This window comes from Centropristis striata, chromosome 6, assembly GCF_030273125.1.
Source record: "Centropristis striata isolate RG_2023a ecotype Rhode Island chromosome 6, C.striata_1.0, whole genome shotgun sequence".
Lineage (NCBI taxonomy): Eukaryota > Metazoa > Chordata > Actinopteri > Perciformes > Serranidae > Centropristis > Centropristis striata.
In genome coordinates, this window is record NC_081522.1 from 20,630,131 (window position 1) to 20,653,528 (window position 23,398).

At 43.3% G+C, this 23,398-nt stretch overlaps 1 protein-coding gene across 1 annotated transcript; it reads left to right on the plus strand.

The window, feature by feature from the left end:
- Nucleotides 1-4,315: 4,315 nt before the first annotated feature.
- Nucleotides 4,316-22,491, plus strand: tshz3a (teashirt zinc finger homeobox 3a). The gene is made up of 2 exons (XM_059336109.1): nt 4,316-4,644; nt 18,272-22,491. The coding sequence occupies exons 1-2, from the start codon at nt 4,605-4,607 to the stop codon at nt 21,574-21,576; spliced, it is 3,345 nt and encodes a 1,114-aa protein (XP_059192092.1). The 5' UTR covers nt 4,316-4,604; the 3' UTR covers nt 21,577-22,491.
- Nucleotides 22,492-23,398: the final 907 nt, after the last annotated feature.

Genomic DNA, 23,398 nt, shown 5'->3' on the forward strand with positions numbered 1-23,398 from the left:
CAGTGTCATTTTGCAGCCTTTTAGGTTTTATTCAGAAGCATTTTTAAGAATAGCAGCGAAAAAACTTGGCCACATTATAGAAGATGGGTCCTTCGTTTGGACAAAGCGATGCTGAATGGGACTCCTCATGAGAACAGAACTGTCAGTTTGCACTCACTGCACTGTCTTTCTGGACAGGCCCATAACTGGGTGCATGCCAATAAGAGCGATCTGATGGTATTGAGGGATCGCTTGCAGCACACATCTGAAGGCTGAATAGCATTGTGAATAGGAGCAGCATACATAGATGTCATGAGTCCTGCCTCCCGCAGAGAGGTTGAAAGCGAAAAGTAGAGCGCAATGAATACTTGAGTGTTCTGGAGGCCATGAAATTGAAAGACCTCTCCCTTTTTGCCAAAAGATTTCAATAGAAAAATAGAGGCAGCTCGTGTTTTTTAATCGCAACTTTGAGATTGATTGGGCGAACTTGTGTGCAAATCAGTGCAGGCTTGACAGACGTTCTTCTTTTATGATAATCCTGGTGTCAAGCGTAAGAAGAAAGGAATAATGTAGCAGGGCTACCTGATATAAGAGACAATCACACATTCTTTAAAAAAAATATTCAGAATATTTTTTTCAGATACTTTCTGTATTTGATTATATTTTCTAAAAGAATAGAGTAATCCACTCTGTAAGAATTTTAGCAGGCACTTTCTATGATGGTAATATCTATAATGCATTATTACCATTAAATGCATTATAACCTGCTTTTAGCACTCTATAATAATGGTTATAGGTACTCATAAATATTCATAATGCTTTATAACAACAACTGTAATGTATTATAAAGCATTTTATAATGACTTGAGGTCAAGTATCATAATACCTCACAACTGCTAGTCACTTACAGACCATGTATAATTTGTATTATAATTATCATCGTTGCAATACATTATAATATTTTATAATGCATTCTAGTCCCTGTAACAATACATTATAATGTGATTATCGGGTTAGGGTAATCATAACCCTATAATGCATCATAAATATATTTATAATACATTATGGACACTGACAAAACACTGTCAGTGAGTGACCAGAAATGATATATTACTAAAATTCTTGACCTTATAAGTCATTACAAAATATTTGATAATGTGAAATGATTATTGTTATAAGGCATTTTCAATATTTATGAGGGCTTTTAATTATAATCATACAGTGCTACAAGCAGATTTTAACGGATTATAAGTATGTTAATAATGCATTATAGACACGAGCCTCAGAGAAAGTATTACACATTTTCAGTTTTCTTTAATTAAAACACATCCTGTTTCACCTTTTTTATCAGCACAATGATAAAGCACTAACGTATGCAAGATAAAATTTGCATAATGTCTTCTTTTTCCTGATGTGCTTAACACCCAACCAGGTTGCTTCCTCTTGGTATCAGGGTTTTAATGCACAGAGCAAAGCAAGACAGATGCACAGCTGAGATAACTTCCATTTACAGTGTAAGCCTGGGAGAGCCACAGTGTAGAGGCCATATACTATTTATGGGTTAATCGATACAGTAGCTGGATGACACCATGTCCCCGCTACTTTCTGTCACGATGATGGCTCACTAATTTTGGAACGCCTGCTTTCTCCTCCTGCCTTCAGCAGCCTGCAAGACGGTTTCATTTGGCTGTAAAACCGCCAATCACCGGGTTACTTCTTGTTCCTGGGGGAGGTCATGATGGGGGCAAGTCCATAGGAGGAAATATATTCACATAGTTCTCTTAGAGACACTGCTAACCCCTGACATCCCATTTGGGTTGTAATTTCATGTTGTTAAAGTGACAGGGACCCAGCCTCTGTGCTCTTAGAGGCGGGGAGGCGGGGGCGAGTCCTGATCAGAGAGAGGTCTTTAATTCTTGTTCTCTGAGTAAGGACGCTTGTGTGTAAGCATATGTGAAGAAAGAGAAAGAGGGTATGCATATGTTGCCTTTTGTGCATGCATGTTTTAGATTCGTATCTGAAAGAGGGAGCAGATCCTGAGCCCTCTGTACGGCATGTGTGTGGAATCTGTGTGCAGCATTGAGCACCCACACACAGCATGTTTTGGTATTTGTCTGTGTCTTTTTGCTGGCAGGGGTCAGAACACATCAGAGGCACAGGGGGAGACCCGGGACCATCCCACTCTGCAGAGATACTGCTGGCTCAAGAAAAAAGCAAGATGAGTGCAGAAAGAAAAAAAAACCTCATTACCTTGGCACTAAGACTTAACGCTGCTTCCTTGAACTGGCTTTGATCTCTACCTAATGTGGATATATGGGAGAAGTGATGCTTTTACTGTGATGAAAGCTAACATTTAACTGCTCACATTAAATTAGCGAGGAAAGGGCCTCAGGCATGTTTGCATTTTGGGGCAGTGGTGAGAGGGGTGCTCAACAAATTTGTGCACCATTTAAAAGATATACAGAGTATGTGAGCAAGCTTTTTTTTTTTTCAATGAATGCAATAACAAAAATAACTGTATGTGTATGTAGTAACATGAATAAATGCAATCTCACTGGGGCTAATTGCCTTTTGAATTAGTACTTCCTGTTGTATAAGGTTATTGTTTTGTACATTTTGTCTTTTTGTTACACTGTGCATATTACATACCTGCTTGTTGTTCATAACTGTAATGTATATATTTATTTGTGGATATCTGTACTATTTGTATTTGCAATATGTGCACGGACAAATGTAGCATAATGCAGCATAATTATTGTTCTTAACTTTCATACAAGGCCAAACAGTGTGGCATAATATAGGGTTTTTTTTTCACTCAACCTTTGCGGTATTTTTGTTTTAGATTTATTATGTATTGATCTCTGCTCGTACTGTAGTAGTAACAAAAGTGATATATCCTGTCACACATTTTGTAAATTATTTTGTTTATTTAGTATAGCTATATCAAAATACACCCCATCTTACTATAAAACAAACCCAGTGTTTTATTGTTCATTTTGAACATTTGGTGATATTTAAGTATATATACCTGCCTGCAATATCATCTGTTATCATGTTAAAAATCAACATACTAACATTACATAAATATGTGTAGAAAATACTGTCATATATTTTGCTATTTTAGAGTTTTTTGGTTGCACTTTTGATCATTATAAAATGCATTATAAACATGCTTACAACACGTTGCTTATAGCACTGTATAACCATAAACAGTTATAAATATTAATCATGCTATTTACCATTATCATAACTCATTATAAAGCATGCTGGTCACTCACTGAGTTGTTGTTTTTTGCAGGGATCATAGTGGATCATAAGGATCATAATTTTCATCAGTGTTATACATTACACATTAAATCATTGTTATAATGCATTATAATGTGGTAATAAGTTACTGTGTTGGCGACAATGACAGCTTATAGTAACGTAAAACCAGCTTGTAATGTATTATATCTGCCTGTACATCAGGACCTGTTAGAATCATAACTTTATAAAGCATTATAAAGTGATTATAATACGTTATAAAATCATAATGAACATTATAATACACTATGGTCCTTGCAAAAACGTCAGTGAGTGACCAGCAATTAGTATTATGATACTGAACCTTAAAAATCATTATAAACTGCTTTATAATTTGTTATGATTGCTGTTTTAACGCATTATGAATATTAAAGAGTGCTTATAAATATAATTATATATTGTTTTTATTAGCAACACATTATAAGTATGTTTATAATGCATTACAGACATGGGCATCACTGAGAGCGCTAAAAATTGTTATTGCACAAAACAAGTCAAATCTAATTATTATCATGAAACAGAACAAAGGCTTTGAAAATGTGTGACATTGAATAAAATATTTTTAGTGGCTGTTTTGCATAGGATGCAAACCCTGCAACAAAAGCGTTTTGTCACCAGAATGTCAATTATAATCTATTAAAAGAGTTTTAAAAGGCCAATAGTATTAATAAGCAGAAGTAAGTCATATTTCCATAGGAATATTACCGTGAGAGATTAAAACTAAAAATGTGATACATTCAGTTATGATGACGTAGGCCTACATCTGGTGACATTATTGGAATATTATTATTCAGATTGTTTGCGGTTTTGTTAGTAATGATCAGCCTGCTGTGTTGTAACAATCAACTAATAGCTCATGAGCTGTGATTCACATGAAAAGCAGAGGTGGGAGGACACTCGCGCGTGGTGTCCGCCCCTCTCTGAGAAGTAAAGAGTTAACGGAGCGGTGGGTTTGCCCATTCTCCTGCTGTGAGTGACGCGATCATCTCTCTTATCCCTCAACTTTGCCTGTTGCCAGACCAGGCAGCCGAGGTGGACGCTGGCTATCACCGCTGACATTCTTAACGCGATCACACACGCACAGAAAAAAATATTATCTCCCCTCCAACCTCGTTTATTTATTTTTCCGCTGACTTTTCCCGCACGCTGCTAATCCGTAACGATGCTTTTTAGTTTTTCTTTCCATCGGACTCCCCGATGTTGTGCAGTCTACTACACGAAGGCGTGAATCTTTTTTGAGTAGAGGTGGATCTTCCCGGATACGGCGAGGGGGTATATTAAATTTAAAAAAGAAGAGTTTCACGGAAAACCCCACATAAAAAATGCCGCGGAGGAAACAAGAAGCACCCAAGCGCGCAGCAGGTATGTGTATCCTATTCTAATGTGCGTAAAATCAGAAGATTTACTATCATAAAACTGCGGATGTTACCTTTGTTTTGTAGAGCTCACTTTACAGTCACTGCATTTCCGTTTCCACTTTATGTTTTTTCTCTCCCTCTCTCCCTCTCTCCCTCTCTAACGATCCGCCTTGTCACTCTTGGCTACTCTTGTGAGACCTCATAGAAACTGTTCCTTTTATCAAGGCGGATGTACAGTTTGTATACTGTGATCGTGCGTTTTCGCTCTCCACGCTGTGCAGCTACTGTAGTCCTGTCGGATGAGTTGCCTGCTGTAAACTTTCGCTTCCTATTGTTCCCAACTTAAATCCCTGACAGTTTTTCGATCTAAACTGCCACCTACCTTTGATGTGTAAGAGTAAACCTTGTGGAAATAAGCAGTGTTTTCTTGACGGTGAGTGCCCGAGGCGTGCCATAAGGGGGGACATAAGGGCTTTGTGCGCATTTGATCCGAGCGCATAACTTCTTTTGCACAAGCTGGGAAAAGAGCCCTACCTCTGAGCTTTTTTTTCTTCTTTTCTTGGGATAAGATAAACAATTTGAGAGCAGACAATGGGGTTTCGTGGGCTGGAAGGAGCCATAATCGACAGTTGCCATGTCTGATTTGACGGTTGATTGATTGGCTGTCATGCGGCTTTGATCTGATCCTTCCCGATTTGCATCAGAAAATCACTTCCCACCATGTGCTGCAGGCCCCTGACGTCACGTTTAAACCACTTTGAAAGGCCCTGTGTACTTTTTACCCTCACTCATACACACATGCACACACACACACACACACACACACTCTCTCTCTCTCGCTCTCTCTCTCTCTCTCTCTCTGATGGTCAACTGACTCACGAAAAAGTGAAAGAAGGGGGGGGGGGGGACAAAGTGGTTTCACAGTGAGACATCACACACACAAACAGACGTGCACACTTCCAGCAGAGAACATCACACTCCCATGTGCACATGCTCACTTGTTCACTTTGAACACACACACACACACACACACACACACACACAGTGGGTAGAGGAGGCGGGAGGAGTGGGTTAGAGGTTGTAAAAGGAGCCGTGTGCTATGTAATGGAGGGGAGGAATGGGTTTGCTCTGTCAGACCGGGCCGTCACAACGGCTTTGTTTCATGTTTGATTTAATTGTCTCTCCCCTGACAGGCCCATTCATCAATGGCTTTAATGGTCAATCAGAGACAGGCTGAGTGAGTGCTCCCATTCTGTTTAGCCATAAGCTGGCCTGGGCTTTTATTTCATCAAAATGCCCCAGCCTAATGTACATGCTCACTGGCTCAGAGTGGCCGCGGGGAGCACATAAAGAATGACTGAAAGCTTTCTGATTTCAGATCAGTGAGAAGGATGTTTTTTTTTTCTCATCTCCTCCTCTCCTCTCTCCTCCCTGCTACACTGCTGTTTCTCTGTTGACGAAAGGGAATAAAAGGCTGTAATATAGATCGTTTTGTGTTTTTAGAAAACAACTTTTTCTCCCTGAAACCACGCTTCTTTGTTCATTCATTCATCTATTCATTTCTTCATTTTTTCATGCTCCCCTTCCACCCCTGTCAGTCAGCCCGTGCAGCTGCAAGTTATAAAGTTGTCAACTGTTCAGTGGCACACAAAGGGTGATGATGAATTGATTGCAGCACAGAGCATGGTGATAGAGAGAGCAAAGAAAAGGATGACAGATGATGGGCCTTGATTAGGGACTTAGGGGGAGAGTCAGCCCACTGCAACCTTGAGACTTGCATGAAAAATCTACCCCCCCCCCCCCCCCCTCCCCTCCACGTACACACACACACCCACCCTGCTTTGCTCTCTCATTGTCTCTCCAACACACACTCTCTCTCAGCTTCTCCCTCTCTTCCTTTCCTTCCTCTGTCTGAGAGGGTTTCTCTCTCCACAGTACAAAACTTGTTTTGCCTGCTTCATTAGCGTTGGTCCAATTAGCCGTGAGGCTGATGGAGTCCTGACAGGCCCTGTGATTGGAGATGACAAGCTCGGGGTGCCCAGCCCAATGAGGTTTGCCACCACTTTGATGTAATCAACTTGATATTACACAGAGCCGCTCGCCTTTGGTTGTGCTGTAACTCAATTTTCCGCTGCAGGTGACAAATGGGCCTGCCTACCTGGGTCAGGTCTGAGTGCTCTTAACAACCGAGGGCAGCTGGCCACGTAAACAGCCGAGCAAACATGAGAAAGAGACTCTCCCAGCTGTGGAAATACAGACCTACTTCCTTCATGGCTGGCGATTAGCTTCGCCGCAAACCAGAGGCCTGAAGCTGTTGAAACGGCTGCGGAAAGTTGAAATACTCACAAACTTAACAGGAAGTCGACAACGTTTAGGCAATGACGCAGCTATTTCAGGGGAATGTCTAACCTGTACAGTATGTCTGCAGAATAGTGTCATTGTGTGTCCAGAGTGTTGCATGTGTCAGAGCACTGTCAGGTCATGTCAAAACCTGGGATCTGATCGTGTGTTGAAGAGAGTCTGACTCAGAAGGAGAGGGTGCTAGTCTGATTTGGACCGGGCTCCACAGCAACAGTCTCTTCTTTCTGCAGGGTCAGGATTATAGTTGCCAGACTGGCAGCCATCACTCATGTCCGTCTGTGAGTGTGTGCGCTGAAATCAGTGGGTGTGCACTTTCTGATTTGTTGGCTTTGAATGTGTGTGTGTGCGTGCAGTTTGGCTTGTGATACAGACGAAAGGAATTGTAACTGTAGACCACCTGCTGGGGTCAGGCCGTAGTTCTCACAGCTCTTTAGCCCCATCTACGTTGCTCAGTTTCTTCATATCTTGCCTTCTCTGTCTTTGCACGCCACCTACGTGCATATTCCAAGTTAGAAACACAACACACAAACATGCACTGTAGTAAAGATACGAGCACACATTGCCAACACATGCGCACATGTTGTGACTGGGTTGTAAACACAGCAAGTGAAATGAAGTAAGCTGTTTTTATATCTGTCTGCTTTCCTGTTTATGTGTGAAAAGCATGCCCTTACGGAAGCAGCGGGGGAGCAAGAGTTGGGACGTAATTGTTCGGCCGACATACGGGCTGACAGCGTTAGCAAGCTTTAACAACAATACGCCTCCGCTGGCGTTGTTTGCAGGTGTGAGCGCGGCAAATGTTTTGGCCTTGCAGGCCCCGTTGCTAATGAAAGTCCTGTGGCTGGATTCCGGTGAGGTTGAGTCACGTCTGTGATCTATGTGTCTGATAAGTGCATACCTAATGAGGCTGTGAGCACCAGTAGAAGGCTTGACAGAGTGTTTCCCACAGGTATTGACAGATGCCTTTTTGTTTTTGCCATAGGCCCTGACTCCATAAATCCTGCCTGTGTAATGATAACAGTGCCACCCTGCCAGCAAGTGAGTGAAAGAGACAGTGTAAGAGGGAGAGAGAAAGAGGGCAGAGGGGGAGGAAGAGGAGGAGGAGGAGGTGCCGGTGGTGGGGACGATGAGGAGAAGAAGAGCGGGGGCGGTGAAATGGGCCTTCTCTCCTTTTTAACACACACTTGGCAGATGTCAAGCCATAGGGTTGGGCTTTGGGAGAGAAAGAGGAGTATAAGTGCTGTAGTAGTGTCACAAATAGAAAACCGTTAGCCATCCACTCTTCCCCTTTCAGCTTTCAGTGTGCTTTCAGCCGAGGTTTTCAACCGGGACTGCTGTCTGGGCACTGAGTCGGAGGCTTTGTAAAAATAGTCCCACCGCTGTTGTGATAGATGCAGCTGCACTGTAGCGACAATTGGGACAGGCTGGATCCCTCCAACCCCACCTCCCACCCACCCGCCCCCCCGTCTCCCACCCCTCCCAGAGGTAGCAGCGAGCGTCAGAGCCTGGTGGGATGTGTGCTCTTTTCGGGGGAAACTGAGCTGCTCCGGTCTTCAGGGGTCCTGAAACCCAATCCAGGAGGAGAATAGCCCGGCCATGCCAGAGAGCCGATTTCCTTTTCAACAGAGTCATTTATCACTGACCCACCCTTCGCTTCTGACACGGTGACGTGTGTCATTTATCAAACAGGCTTTACCAGACACACAGAGAAGGGGAGGTGGATAGGGGGCAGAGAGGAAGAGAAAGAGAGAGTGAAAGAGGGGAAAACAAGACAGAGAGTGGAACTGAGAGAAACAAAGAGAAGGAGAGGACTGGGAGAATGAGGTGCAGAGTCAGTGGAGAGGGACCGGGGAGTGGATAGCTGGGAAAAGAGAGTGTCATTTGTGTGTGTGAGAGTTTTTCCAGGGAAGAGTGGGTTTTCCTGAAACCCTTGAGGAGAAGCGTTTGGGAGGGAAGATTTTTTCGAGATGACAGGGAGGATTGAGTTACACCGAGTTGTGTTTTGATGAGTGACAGAATGTTCCTCCATGACACGTCTAGATGACTGAATGAAGAGGAGAAATATGCTTTGTGAGTACACAAAGTCCGACAAGTGTGTTGGTGTTGTTTACTCGTAATATATGCACTGCGAACATGCGTAGGGGCGCCGTAGAGGTGTATGTGTGTGCGCGTGCACATGCGGCCATATGGCGTCAATGCTTAATGCCGTACGAGTGTGTGTATGTGTGTGTGCGTGCTGCTCCCTGATGAGCAGGGCTGACAGGTATCACTCATGCAGCAGCCTGGCCTTTAAATGAACCCGAGCTGCTCTGCTCCCCCGTGGCCCTAACAGGCTCTCTCCAAGATGGATGCTTCTTTAAAAATCAGATTAATGATGGATACCAGGCTTATAGTGCCATTTATCATGAAGAATATTATTTAGGCCGGCCGTGTATGGCTGTAACTGGAGAGCCAGGACGAGAAGAAGCAGGGTGGAAAGCCTTAGACAGACACTCACTGTGTGATGGATGGCTGAGCGCTCTCTCTGAGTGTTACTAGACACCAGTGCCGCAGCAGTAGGCCATAATCAGATAGCCCAGGGATGTTTATCCCGCAACTACACTACCCAGATTGCCTTGCCTGGAGGGTTGCTTTATGAAAGGTATCGTCTATCATTATTATCATCTTTAAAAAGTTAGTGGAATCCTGAAAAAAAAACTCTAGACACTGAGGGGCACGTAGACGCCTCAATGCAGTTTATTGCAATGGTACATTATAAAATGATCCATTGGATCCAGTGTAACTGACTGTAATGATTACCTACAAGTTTCCATTAAGCTTTGCCCAGAAGAGTCCCCAGCCCCGCGTCGTTCCCCAACAATCATGAATAAAAGAGTACAGTGAGAGGTCAAGGCAAGGCCAGCTCTGCCGCTGCAACAGAGAAGGGGAGAAAAAAATAACAGTTGTTTTGTTTTTCGTCCTCCTCTTGTTCCCTCTGTCTGTCTCCTACCTCCTCCTCCTCCTACTCACTACTGTGATTTATGGTGGCCATCCATCTTCAGGCTGCGTCCATCACCTCCTCGTTGCTAGGCGATCATGGCAGCAGCTGTGCGTTGTGAGAGGGGTTTGGTCATCCCACTCCCAAGCCCCGACTTTATTCCCTTTACCCCCTGATTCAACTTTAAACACAGTCCCAGTTTCAGATCCAGCTTCAAGCCGCAAACTTAATCCCCGAACCCATCCCTTATTCTCAACTGTAGCCCCAGTTTGAGCTCCTGACGTAGTGTCGGCTCTTTACTCAAGATTTATGCCTCATTTCCAGTGCATGGTTTGGCTCGACTTGACTCGACTCAACTTGCTTTTTTTACCGCATCACCTTTCTCTATTTTGTTTTCTACTGCAGATACAACAAACGTAGAATAGGCAGGATTTATAGCTGATCCTTCATCGCCAACCAAACAAAGGAACATCTCCATTTTATCAATTGTGCATTGTAGTGTATGCTGTAGTTTTGTGGGCTGCCATTTTTTTTCAAAACATTTTTGAGTGAATAAAAAAGCAGCGGCCTATATTGACAGTTGCTTGGTTATTTAAAAAATTATGGGTTATTACAGGATGTTTAGTGTTGCAAAAGTTAGAATTCTCTCAGTGTTTTAAGTCCAGCTTCTAATTCCAATTAGGTACCAAAAAAGTACCAGGTACTATCCAAAACTTGGAAATCATAGGGAGTCGACCTGAATCGAGCCATGCGGTGCCATGCAAGGGAAATGCTGTGTTACAGTATAACTGTTTATACTTCAAAGAAAACTTTTTAGTCCCCATCTCTGCAGGTTTAGTCATGTCAATATGTCTTGATAACATTTTACCTAACCTACTTTTTGAGAGGCAATGACACAACAACATCAAAACATCTGACACCTGTACACTCTGCCTTGACATGCATGATTAACTGACAGTTTGGGTCGGCATGACAATGAAAACTTGAGTAGATCAGACAGCTTTTAAAAAGATTTGGTTTAAACCAGTTCATGGAAACAATTACTTTGGAGGTGCAAACAATTATGAACCTCTTAAACTGATAACAGTATACGGTGTGATTTAAGCATATATTGTAAAAAGTGAGAGTCTTTTTTATTATAAAGCAGGTATAATTACTATATAAATACTGTGCAAGTTTTTAAATGTTTATCGTGTAACAGAAATGATCAGGACTTGTGTAAGGCTGTTATGTCACAATTATACTGTATATACAGAAAGTGCCAATACAGTAATTCCCAGGCAGGTAATTCCCAATGATGGTGCAGATGCAGAGGATCCAGAAATGCTGACCAATCAGAGCAGAGTTGGCTATTTCAGTGGGATTTAAAGAGACAGTCGCTAAATCGGAGCGTTTCAGACAGAGGATGAATACAGCTATATTCAGACGGACAGTATGAGAAAAATGTTTTTTTTAAAAGCATTTAAACATGTACTAGTAGAAACAAAATTCAAAAATAAACCTGAAAATGAGAATAATATGTCCCCTTTAAGTTTGACTGTCAAACAGTTTGGATTATTGGCTTTAAATGGATTGTATAAACCCTGTTGGATTTGCTGCTTGTAAGTGTGTTGAAAAGTCATATTTTGAATAATTCATGCATTCTTGTGTCCCTATGAAAAAAAAAAAGCTGAAGAGTAATATGTTCACACAGCCTGGTGACCTTTTAATAACATTTTTATATGACGCCTAAACAGTTGGAGGAATGAGCAAATAAACAGCAGTTCTGCTTCGTGGAGCTTTGCTTGAGTATTGCCCGGCCTAGAGAAAGAGTGATGGAGAGAAGGAGGCAGAGATGTGGGATAGTTTAAGGAAGTCCGCCTGACTACATATCATCAGACCAGACAGGCTCTGTGTGCATGTCGGAGTGGAACACAGCCTTCCCTTGGCATCTCGATCCTTATAAGTGCCCTTGGTTCTGCACCTGTGGAGGCTGTTTGTGTTGTTTTTTTGTTTGCCTTTTTTTTATCGCTTATTGTGGCTGTGTCAAGTTTAAAACTGGGACTATGAGTCACCTCATTCTCCTCTTCGTTCGAGTTAGTAACGGGAGGCTTTTATGTGTTTGTGGCTGGTCTCGTCAGATAAACGAGATGAATTTTCAGGTCTTGGAGGTCTGTACGTGTAGCTGGCAGCTTTGAGGTCCACTCATAACACAACAATCAGCCGAGGTCTGAATCTATTCAGTCTCTCTCTCTCTCTCTCTCTCTCTCTCTCCTCTTATGTGCATTGACAAGGTTCAGCCCTAAGCTTTGCCTGGGGCCAGAATGATCTCTCTGTTTTTCCCATCTCCCATATCACACATCCTGCACTACAATCAGCGGACACAATGTATTCACAATGCCATCAGGGGGTAGAGAACACACACAAATAAAAAAACAACTGACAAAGACATCCACCATCGCTTGTAACATGATAGCCTGTACAAGCAAAATGCACCGTAGCAGCAGAGTTTTGTATTAAAAATCAAATAGCACAAGATGGCTTTCTCCGGTCACATCCTAAAAAAGCGAATTATGTCAGGACTTGTTAATTTTTCAAATAGCCGCAGATCACCTGTTACATATTTTCTCGTGGGACTTTGAGCCAGCCTGTAAGGATCAAAGGGAAAGGAGGGAGAGAACTAAGTTTGATTGAGTGTGTTGCTTTGACAAATGTGTGCAACAGAAAGGCATTTTAGGTATGTTACTGATCTGCTGCTATTTTGACAGAATGGGGCTGTTTTGGACTAAATTATTCTAATCTATTTAAAGAGTTTTAGGCTGCTGGGAAACTTGAGAGAGTGAGTGGAAGTCGGTGGTTTGTGGGATTTTTTTTTGATTGAGACTGAGGTGACTTCCTGTCCTGTAGCGTTCTGGAGCTGTTTCCTGTCGGTATGAGCCCCCTGCTGAGGGGCCGTGTTGGTTTAAGGGCGTCAAGGTCCGGTTGAAATACTGTACACATGTCAAGAAACACTCGTCATGTTGTGACACAGTTTAACTCTCTCCTCCCGGAGCCCCCTTATCCGATCACGGACTGGCTTCAAATATCTCGACCAGCGTGATCAAAGGTCTTAGCAACTGAATCTAACATGCTCCGTTCTCCAACTGCATTATAATAGTAATAAACTTTATTTATATGTTATCTTTTTTCATGCAGCTCAGGACAAAATCCTATTATCATGCATTGTTGTTTAATGTATTAAACCATAAACAATAGACCGCAATCTCTGTGCTTTCTTTTTTCCTGTTGCTTTATTATTATTTTTGTCTTTGAACACCATAAAGCCTTTTTTAATCCAAACGATAAGCTATAAGGGACCACCCATGAAGACAATTTCCGTTCCCCTCCCTATATCCCTGTTGTGCTTTTGTGCAAGGTACAGGTCTCTGTATGTGCAGTAATTATAGATATGAAGAAGAGCTAATCAACCTATGGCACCTATGCAATGCTGTTGCTTTGGTTTCCATTTTATTTTCTCATAAATCACCATAAGATGTTAAGTTAAGCATTCTTATTTCTTGAACAAATGAACAAAAATGTACACACTGAATTAACATTATACATTGCGTTAGTTTATGAAGAAAGTAGCACGTTATTTTACATTTGTGTGAATTTAAGCAGTTCCTCTTTACGTCATATTTTTGCGCAACGATTTCAGAGAGAGAAATAAAGTGAATATATTTTTACCACAATATACAGACATCTGCCTTCTATGCTATTTCCTAGCGTAAAAAAGCACAGATGAAATATTGTACTCATGATGACCGCTCAAAGGACTCACCCTTTTTTCTATATCAGAAAGCCTGGAGCAAGGTTGTCCCTTTTTTTTTTCTTCAGAAACCAAGCACTCATTTAAGCATGAGAGTCAGACACAGGTAGAGGTTTTAATGACACATCCTGTTTACCTCACTGCTGTTGGGTGTGATCTGGCTCCCAGACTGTTTTCCCAGCTGTGGAGGCCAGACCAGGAATATGCACTGTGGTCTTCAAGGGACAGATTGAAGAAAAGGGACATGATTTAGTAGCAGAGTTGGACGATTAATCAAATAAATAAAAAATAAAAACATTTTAAGAAAATCAAGATAAAACGATTCTTCTTCTCAAATTTTTTTTTCTTGTGTTATAAATCCAGTGTACCCCTTCCACAGTGGTTTTCCACAAGTTACTGCCTTGAATATGTTGAATATAGTGTCCTACCCCGGGTCCAAAAACGTTTGGACGCTGTGTAAAATGTAAATAAAAATAGAATGCAATAGAATGAAATGCAAATTCAGAATGAGTGTATATATTAACAAAATAAGTTTCACTATTAGATATCATGTCTTTCTATTGCAATCAAACCATTGAATTCTGTTTTTATACATTTTTTTCAAGATGTCCCAACATTTAATGAATCAGGATTATATTAAAATATTATGATTGTTTTTAGTAGGTTGTGAAATTGCACTACTACAACATATTTTATCTTTATGTTTATCTAATGTATTTCATTAGTTATTCAAATGTATGTGTGTGTGTGTGTGTGTGTGTGTGTGTCTATATATATATATATTTGTTTTTATTTATTTATCTGATTATTTTCCATTTTATACGATGGTCAGTTTAATTATTTTTAAGTTTAAAGAAATCCATATTTCAAGAAAAAAAAAAGAATATTTCCCAAGTCAATGAGTAATCGCGTTAAATAAGCGTGAAATCATTATTGACCAAAATAACCTTTTTTTTTTTTTTTTTTTTTTTAATAATTGCAAACCCTACTTCGTAGCAGCATGATGAAGACAAATGGGACTGAGCTTTTCTCAAAGATGTCAGACGTATTTGCTGATTCGAGCTGCGATAATCTAACAAAGAACGGAGTGCATAGATTTCCACTTGAGAAACACATGATTGATTTTTTATTTATTTTTTTATTTTAGGTCTTCATATTATCACTCTTGCATACAAGGCCTATTTAAAATGCAGCATCAAAAAACAGACAGTGCTTTCAGCAGCACTCGAGGAGAAACAGCCCATGGGACAGAGGGAAGGAGACAGAGAGAGAGACACTGAGAGGCTCTGCTTTAGAGGCAGCCACAGCACCTTCCTGCTTAATCACCCCCTGTCCCTGCCCTGTCTGTTGTTCCTGATCGTCAGAGCAGCACTGCAGTATTTCTATCAGATGATCTCTCCCTCCTCGTCTGCGGCCCTTATGTTTATGAAAATGATACTCCACAGGAATGCCTCCTGCATGCCAAGATGTCACTGTCTTTCCTCATCGCTTGCATCTACGTGCGTGCACGAGTGTGTTTGTGTGTTTGGGGAGGGGGGGGGGGGGGTAGTGTCATAACTGACTGACTAGCTTTATTTATAATTACGTGGGGGTGTATTTGAGGATGCGTATGTTAAGGTGAAGTTTGTGTTCCTGCATGTGAGACTTCTTTTCTGCAGCTTTTTGTGTTTGCGTGAATGTGTTATTGCTATTTCTGTGCGAGCCGTGACTGAGATGTTGATTGTGTGAAAGTGCACCCCTCCTTCACCCACCCCCCACCCCCACCCTAAGGAATCAATCATGGAACCTAATGATTCTTGTCTTTCCCCCACATGGCATCAGCTCACTTTATCATAACATGAACACACACACACTCTTCCCTTTCACATCCACACACACACTCACTAGGAAAACTCATACATTGGCCCAACACCATATGCTTAGATATTAGTTAAGACTGCAATCCAAGAGTATTGTTGTATTCATAATCCTCTTTTTTTATTCTAAGGGCGCCTCTATACTCCCATCACCTTTTATTAGCTTGATAAATCACCTCTGTTGTCAGTCAAGCCAGGGAGAATAATTGGATGTGGTTGTCGCCCTGTGTGATGGATTATCAGTCATTGGGGATTAAATTAACAGATAGTGCTCAGACATAATGGTTTTTGTTTTGCATTTTAAATTGCCTGGGAGCATGGCTAGACTCTGTAGGTTTTATAGCCGGTCCTTTTAGACTTCTCTCCCCCTCTCTGTGCTATCAAGGCTTAACGACAAATGAACAATAACCTATAGGGCCGCAGCTCTATTAGTATGAAATGTAAAACATTTACTAGCGAGTTAAGGCACTGAGAGAGATCCCTGGGAAGGTTTACGAATGTGATAACAAGACGTGAAATTGGATATGGCAATGGTTTGATGAAATAGCTAGACAATGTGAAGAAATATGTGGAATAAGAGAAAGGTGACCTGACAACTTGGTCAAGCGGCGTGCCAGGCTCGCCTGATGCAAGCTGACATCCGTGACCAGCTGGTCAGGACACAAACACATTAACTACCTCATCCTGGCTGGATTTCCTCTTTCAAATGAGAGTCTGACACGAAATACCTTCCAGAGGAGAAGCGGAAGAGAAAGTAAGGAGGGTGTGGGTAGTGGCGATAGCAGTGGTAGCAGTGAGATGTTTGGCCGAGCGTGAGCGATTTACCTCCTCGTCCTCTTCGCCATCCTCCCAGACCCCTCCTTCCCCTCCGCAACCACATTATCATAATTGTGTCCAGAACATGAGGGGCCGGGGAAGTGATCATGTCATTTTATTTACACCCTGCTTGGCCTTTTTTACAAACGACATGCCACTGACTGCCAAGCGGACTGGGGCCCGACGACATCTTTTGATCAGGGCTGTCGGGGCCTATCAGCGGAGAATGGCAGGTAATGGATACCCAGTGACAAACCAAATCTCCGGGAGGACGGAGAGTGGGCTGCACCTGCCAGGTCTCCATTAGGCTGGCCTCTCAGTGGGGCTGCCTGCTGACTGTGCCCCCAGGGCCCAAATCAGACCAGCGCCAGCCGCATGGCTGCCTAGAGATTGGCTGTTAGCACTGGAAATGAGAGTTATTTCAGCTATGACATTTTTGTTTAGACTGGACGTGAGCGTGTGGGGAGGTGGGGGGAATGAAGGATTTAGTCACAGTGTGTGTGTGTGCGTGTGTGTGTGTGCCTGTTTGTGTATACATGCCCAAGCTGGACTGTATGAGTGCCCAAACTATTAAATCCTACACCTATAGCTTCTTTCTGTGGCATTTGTCTTAGTTTACGATATTGTCCAAACGGCCGCAGACCTGTCCATGGGCCATCGCTATTTTCAGAGATTATTTGTTTTTCCTTAAGTTGAGCGGTTTGGTGAGTGAGGTGGACAGGAAATGAGGGAGGGGGCATGGTGACTCTGCGGAAGAAGGGGGTGAATGGTGGGTGAGTCGGCTTGGGTGGGTGGATACAGGAGTTTATATGTATTTGTGTGCACAGGGCCAAGCAGAACACACACACACACACACACACACACGTATCATCTCTCTCCATGTAAGCAGTGGGCGCCAACATGCAAAGTGACAGATCACTTATGCATTGCCATCATGTTGACGCTCGTCATTCTCACCTCGTCCTCTTCCTCCCTCTCTTCCCTCAGCCTCATTTTCTCCCTCCTTTTATTTTGTTCATTTCTTTTTTTTATGATCAGTGAAATGTATTTGTATTGTGTTTGCATGACATTCAACACCTGTTTGGACTGGTTTATTTGCTTTTAAGAATGCAGCTTGAGCCCAGAGTATTGACTATCTTCTACATATTAAGAAGCTAATGAACTCACTCCAGTCCACATGACACTGTAGGATGTCTATTCAACACGTCAAAGAAAATTCTGACACCCCTTCTCTTGATATTCTTCAAGTTATGCTCTTTGTCTGTGTGCGCATATGTGTGTGTGTGTGTGTCTGTGTGTGTGTGTGTGTGTCTGTATGTATGTGTGTGTAATCAGAGAAGAGGCAGATGAAGAGGCGTCAGACATATTAACTGACAGATGGAGGTTGATCCAACTCATTTATTACCCCAGAGGAGAATGCCACAGTGAGATTGGGCTTCATTAATTTCAGATTTAGTTTTCATTTCAAGCTGTTGCGCCCTGAGATAAATAAAATGGCGCATTATGTTTTTGCCAAGATATTTCTTTTTTGTTTTCCTCCAATAGAAGGAGTGAAAAGAGGGGAGGCATAAGTTCCGTGTGGCTGGGGTAGTATATAAATACAGGCTCGCCTAGAGGAAAATAACACCTCAACGGTTGATGAGGTGAAATGGGATGACTGTAATTTCTCAGCTCAGCTTTAAAGGCTCCCACACAGATGGCTCATTTATCCCTGGGAGTCCTCGGGCACACATAGCAGGGAAACTTTTTCTCCAGTTATTCTAACATAGCGTGTTCACTCCCTGCAATTTAACTCATCTCTTTCTTTCTCTCTTTGTCTCCATTCTCCTTGCAGCCTATTCTCCCGAGGAGCTGACAGAGCACACTGTGGAGGATGAGGAGGCGGAAGCAGACGACCTGCCCTCGGCCCCGAAGGATGACCTTCCCATGAAAGATGAGTTTGTGGAGCAAAGCGCCAAGGAGCAGGCATGTGACCAGGAATCAGCTGGAGCGGCAGAGCTCTCAGGACAAGAGATGGACAGTGAGTCGCACGCGAGTGAGACCAGTGACCGTCTCTCAGACTTTGAGAGCCCCTCCAGAAAGGCCGAGGGCAACTTGGTCCAAGAACCTCTGAATGGTGGCACTAAAACACCTCCCATAGGCATGGACACCTTAGAACAAATGAAGGTTATCTACTCCAGCTTCCTGACCAGCCCCTTGTGGTCACCACTGAACTTTAATTCCACACCGCCACAGGCACAGACGTCGGCTTCCACAGAGAAGCCGGCTCGCAGCAACAGCACTAGCAGCAGTAGCAGCTGCAGCAGTGGTAGCTATGACTGGCACCAGTCTGCTGTGGCAAAGACACTACAACAGCATCCTCCCCAGAGCCGTCACCCTGCTCAGTCTGAGCCCAGCCTCTTTAGTACAGTCCAGCTCCACAGGCAAAACCCAAAGCTGTTTGGCTCAATCTTCACTGGGGCCAGCAAATTCCGCTGTAAGGGCTGTAGTGCTGCTTATGACACCCTGGTGGAGCTGACAGTTCACATGAATGATACAGGCCACTACCGCGATGACAACCAGGACAGGGCAGGCAGTGGCGCAAAGCGCTGGTCTAAACCACGTAAGCGGTCCCTGATGGAGATGGAAGGGAAGGAGGATGCCCAGAAAGTGTTGAAGTGCATGTACTGCGGCCACTCCTTCGAATCGCTCCAGGACCTCAGCGTCCACATGATCAAGACCAAACACTACCAGAAAGTGCCTCTGAAGGAGCCCATGGCCCCCGTGGCAGCCAAAATCATGTCTTCGAAGAAAAGGGGACTCGTGGGGTTGGACCTCACTGCCTCACCGCGTTCTAGAGAAGGAACCCCCAAATCTAAGCACCAACAGGCGGAGCTGAGCGAAGCCTCACAGAAACACTCATCTAGCCCTTACACCACTGCTAATAACCGCTACGGCCACCAGAATGGCGCCAGCTACACATGGCAGTTTGAATCCAACAAATTTCAGATCCTCAAGTGTATGGAGTGTGGGAGTTCCCATAATACACTGCAAGAGCTGAGAACCCACATGATGGTGACAGGACACTTCCTGAGGGTGACCAGCTCTGTGGGGAAGAGAATCAAAACACTTCCTGAGGCCACCTCCCCCAACCCTGTGAGGGTTACCACACCTACTGAACAGAGGGTCCAGTCTGTACCACTCGCTCCCTCCACCTTCTCGCCTCCACCTCTTCAAACCACGACTCCCCCCGCTACCTCCCCTCCTCTTAAAGAGATCAAAAAGGAGGAGGAAGAGGAGGAGTGCACTCAGCAAGAGGTTGTTGGAAATGAAAAGCAAGTTGGAGCTTTGGTTGGGAAGGAGGAGGATGGTGAGAAGGAGGAAAAGTATGACATCTCAAAGTATAGCTATCTGACTGAAGAGGACCTGAAGGAGAGCCCCAAAGGGGGGTTTGATATTCTGAAATCACTGGAAAACACTGTGACATCAGCTATCAACAAGGCGCAGAGTGGGAATCCAAGTTGGGGAGGATATCCAAGCATCCATGCTGCCTACCAGTTCCCCAGTGCCCTCAAGCTACAACCAGGCAGCATGGAAAAGAATTCCCCAATAAAGTTCTTGTTCAACGGAGGGGATGGAGCGTTGTCCTCCCTCGCCAAGAACCAGCCCCTCATTTCCCCGCCACTTAGCCAGTCCTCCCCTTTCCCCAGCAACAACTTCCAGGCAATGGAAGATTTAGTGAAAAAAGTGACTGAAAAAGTAGCAAAAGTAGAGCAGAGGGTGAAGCAGATGTCTCCAAAGATGGAGAACCACCTCTCACCGTGTAGCAGCGAGGCTGGGGAGTCACATAAGGGAGGAGAGGCGGACTCACCTCGGGAATGGAGGGCAGCCACCCCAGCCAATAGCGACAGGGGAAGCCATAGCGACAGAGCATCCCCGGCAACAGAACCCAAGAGAGAGACAGCAGTCAAGTCCCCACTCGCCTCTACGCTGAGATGCAGTACCGCCATTATCACTGGCCATACTCCTCCAGAGCAGCCCTTTGTCAACCCTCTAAGTGCTCTTCAGTCAGTAATGAACATTCATTTGGGGAAAGCAGCCAAGCCCTCCTTGCCAAACCAAGATCCCCTGAGCCTGCTCTCCAGGCTCAGCCAGAGCATGGCGGAGAGGGCTGCTGTGGCCGCTCCTTCCTCACAGACCAAAAAGCCAGAAAGTGTAGTTGATAATAGCTTTTGCCAGCCGAGTGACGACCAGCCTATTGACCTCACAAAAGGGAAAAGCGATAGAGGAGGCTCCGTAGGCTCAGCCCCCTTAACCCCGTCATCCACAGCCTCCTCCATCTCCCCTTCCTCCCTTATTACCCCTGCAAAGCTGACAGTTGTCTCTCCCTACACATCCAGCAGCCCTCTGCATGAAAACGCACTGTCGGATATCTCAGACATGCTGAGGAACCTGACGCAGTCCCACCATGTCCCGAAGCCGCCCTCGCGGTCCCGGGTCGCAGACAAAGCCGAGATCGTGGGCTCCACTCACGACGACGATGACGCGTCCCTGCACGGCCACAAACGCAAAGGCCGCCACTCTAACTGGAACCCCCAGCACCTCCTCCTCCTGCAGGCCCACTTCGCCTCGAGCCTGAGGCAAACATCAGAGGGGAAGTACATCATCAACGACCTCAGTCCGCAAGAAAGAATGCACGTGTCCCGTTTCACAGGCCTCTCCATGACCACCATCAGCCACTGGCTAGCCAACGTAAAGTACCAGCTTAGGAGGACGGGCAGAACCAAGTTCCTCAAGAACCTGGACTCCGGTCAGCCTATATTCTTCTGTAGTGACTGTGCCTCACAGATCCGCACCCCAGCAGCGTATGTATGCCACCTGGAAGCCCACTTAGGGTTCAGAATCAGAGACCTGGCCAAGCTGTCCCCCAAACAGACTGTCAGGGACTCCCACACTCTCACTGAGAAACTAGTGCCCCTGGAGTCCTTCCTTTCTCCACAATCACAGGATGACTGCAGTAGTAATGGGGCAGTGTACCGCTGCCAGCTCTGCATCCGTAAATTTGCCACTAAGCACGCCATCAAGCTTCACCTCAGCAAGAGCCATGGGAAGTCTCCAGAGGACCATCTGCTGTATGTGAGCGAAGTAGAGAAACACTAAATTACTCTCAGCAGTAGACATGCTGCAAAACACATGTAGAACGGCTGTTAAAAAACAAAAACAAAACCAGAATATTTGAAAGTGTGGTGATGCACAAAGAGATGGCATGAACTACTGTTAAACATGTCAGCACAAGGTGTTTACATCTATTCGGCCTATAAACATTTCTGATTTCTCTGTATTTCAAGAGACATTTATTTCACATTAAAACAAACTGTAGGTCAAAGATATTCAGCCTGATGTGTTGTCTCCCTTACTTGATGTACACCTTTGGTAATGTGAGACAACAGAGATTCTTTCATGATCGCGGTGAATCTCTCGACTAGAAGGTCAGCTAATAACTTGAAATGTATTAACTTTATTGTATTTATTTTGTATTTTTGTGAGTTTGCTTTTGATTTGCTGGTAGACTGCATGTTCAACAAGTTTAACTGTTCCATTTGTACAGTCCTGTTCTGTCCTGTCCAGATTTTAAAATGCCCTTTTCAAACTGGTCATTTTTTAACACCTTGAAACAGCCAAATGCCTGGGAACGCTCCTTAAAAGAATCTGCCAAACAGCGAAAGTTCAGTGCTTGTTTTTTATAGTTTTCTCTGTACAGCCTATTGATTTTCTTGCTGATTGTAAAAGCTGCCTTGTTCTTTATCATTGAGTAAGGGGCACTTAAGATCCAGGTCTGTGTAAAAATGTATATATAGTGTATAAGCTTACAACTTGCTGTTTAAATTATGCATACTTGTTATATTTCCTAATTTAAGAGGACTATGACTATCCACTGGTGCAGAGCCTTTCAAGAAGATTAAAAGGACATTGTTTTGCACAATAGTTTTATAAATGTTATTTGATAAAAAAAAAATACAAATATGTTAATGCCTTGTGCTTCTATGATTAAATTGAATTAACTGCTGCATAAAACATTTGTTTTCTTTCATATTTACCAGCATATTTACCAAATTTGTAGATCAAGGTTAATCATGAATTTATCATTTAACCCTCTGAACATTAAGCAGGTACAGAGCGCTTTTTGCTTCTGTCACACTTTACTCACTGTGGTCTCATTTTTTTCCTGCTCCTCTGTTGAAACAGTACAATTACTGCTAAAAGTAGAGAGAACCCAAAATGTCTTTGTTGTAGTATAATGCAGCTGCTACAAAGCCATAAGTCATAAGAAAAGAAATTGAATTTTTTTAAACATTTTTTTTAATGGAACCTACTATATATGTATACATAATTATTCAAGTGCCCACAAGTCTTAATATATTATACAATATTGAAAAAAAAATCTCTGCTCCATATGTTACACACATTGAACTGTTTACATTTTTACAACCTCTTCTTGCCTCCTTTTTTGTTCTGTGTAAAAAGTCTGCAGTTCAGTGAAAGTTTCACAGAATTTCTGTCACATCACTGTTAGTGTCAGGAATTATTCATGGCTTCCCTGCTGCAATTAGGATTTTATGTTGATTTTATGACAGGCTCAGGTTAGCTCAAACTATTTATTTTTGGTAAAATTTTAAATGAAACATACAAAGCAAATATCTTTATTTCAGGCTTCAATTTGGTTACTGTTGCTGACAGAAGCATATCACACATGATCCGTTGGAGGGGCCATTGCTAAATTGAAAATCTGACAATTTTACATGTTTTTACAGTTTCTCTCTGTGATACATGGTGCAATTTCCAAGAAAAATGTTTTAAAGGAAACATACTTTTCAAATTTGTCAGTGGGTGAGTTCAGATGGTTAAAGGGACATATTATGCTAATTTCCAGGTTCATATTTGTGTTTTGGTTTTCTGTTCAAACACATTTACATTCTTTAAA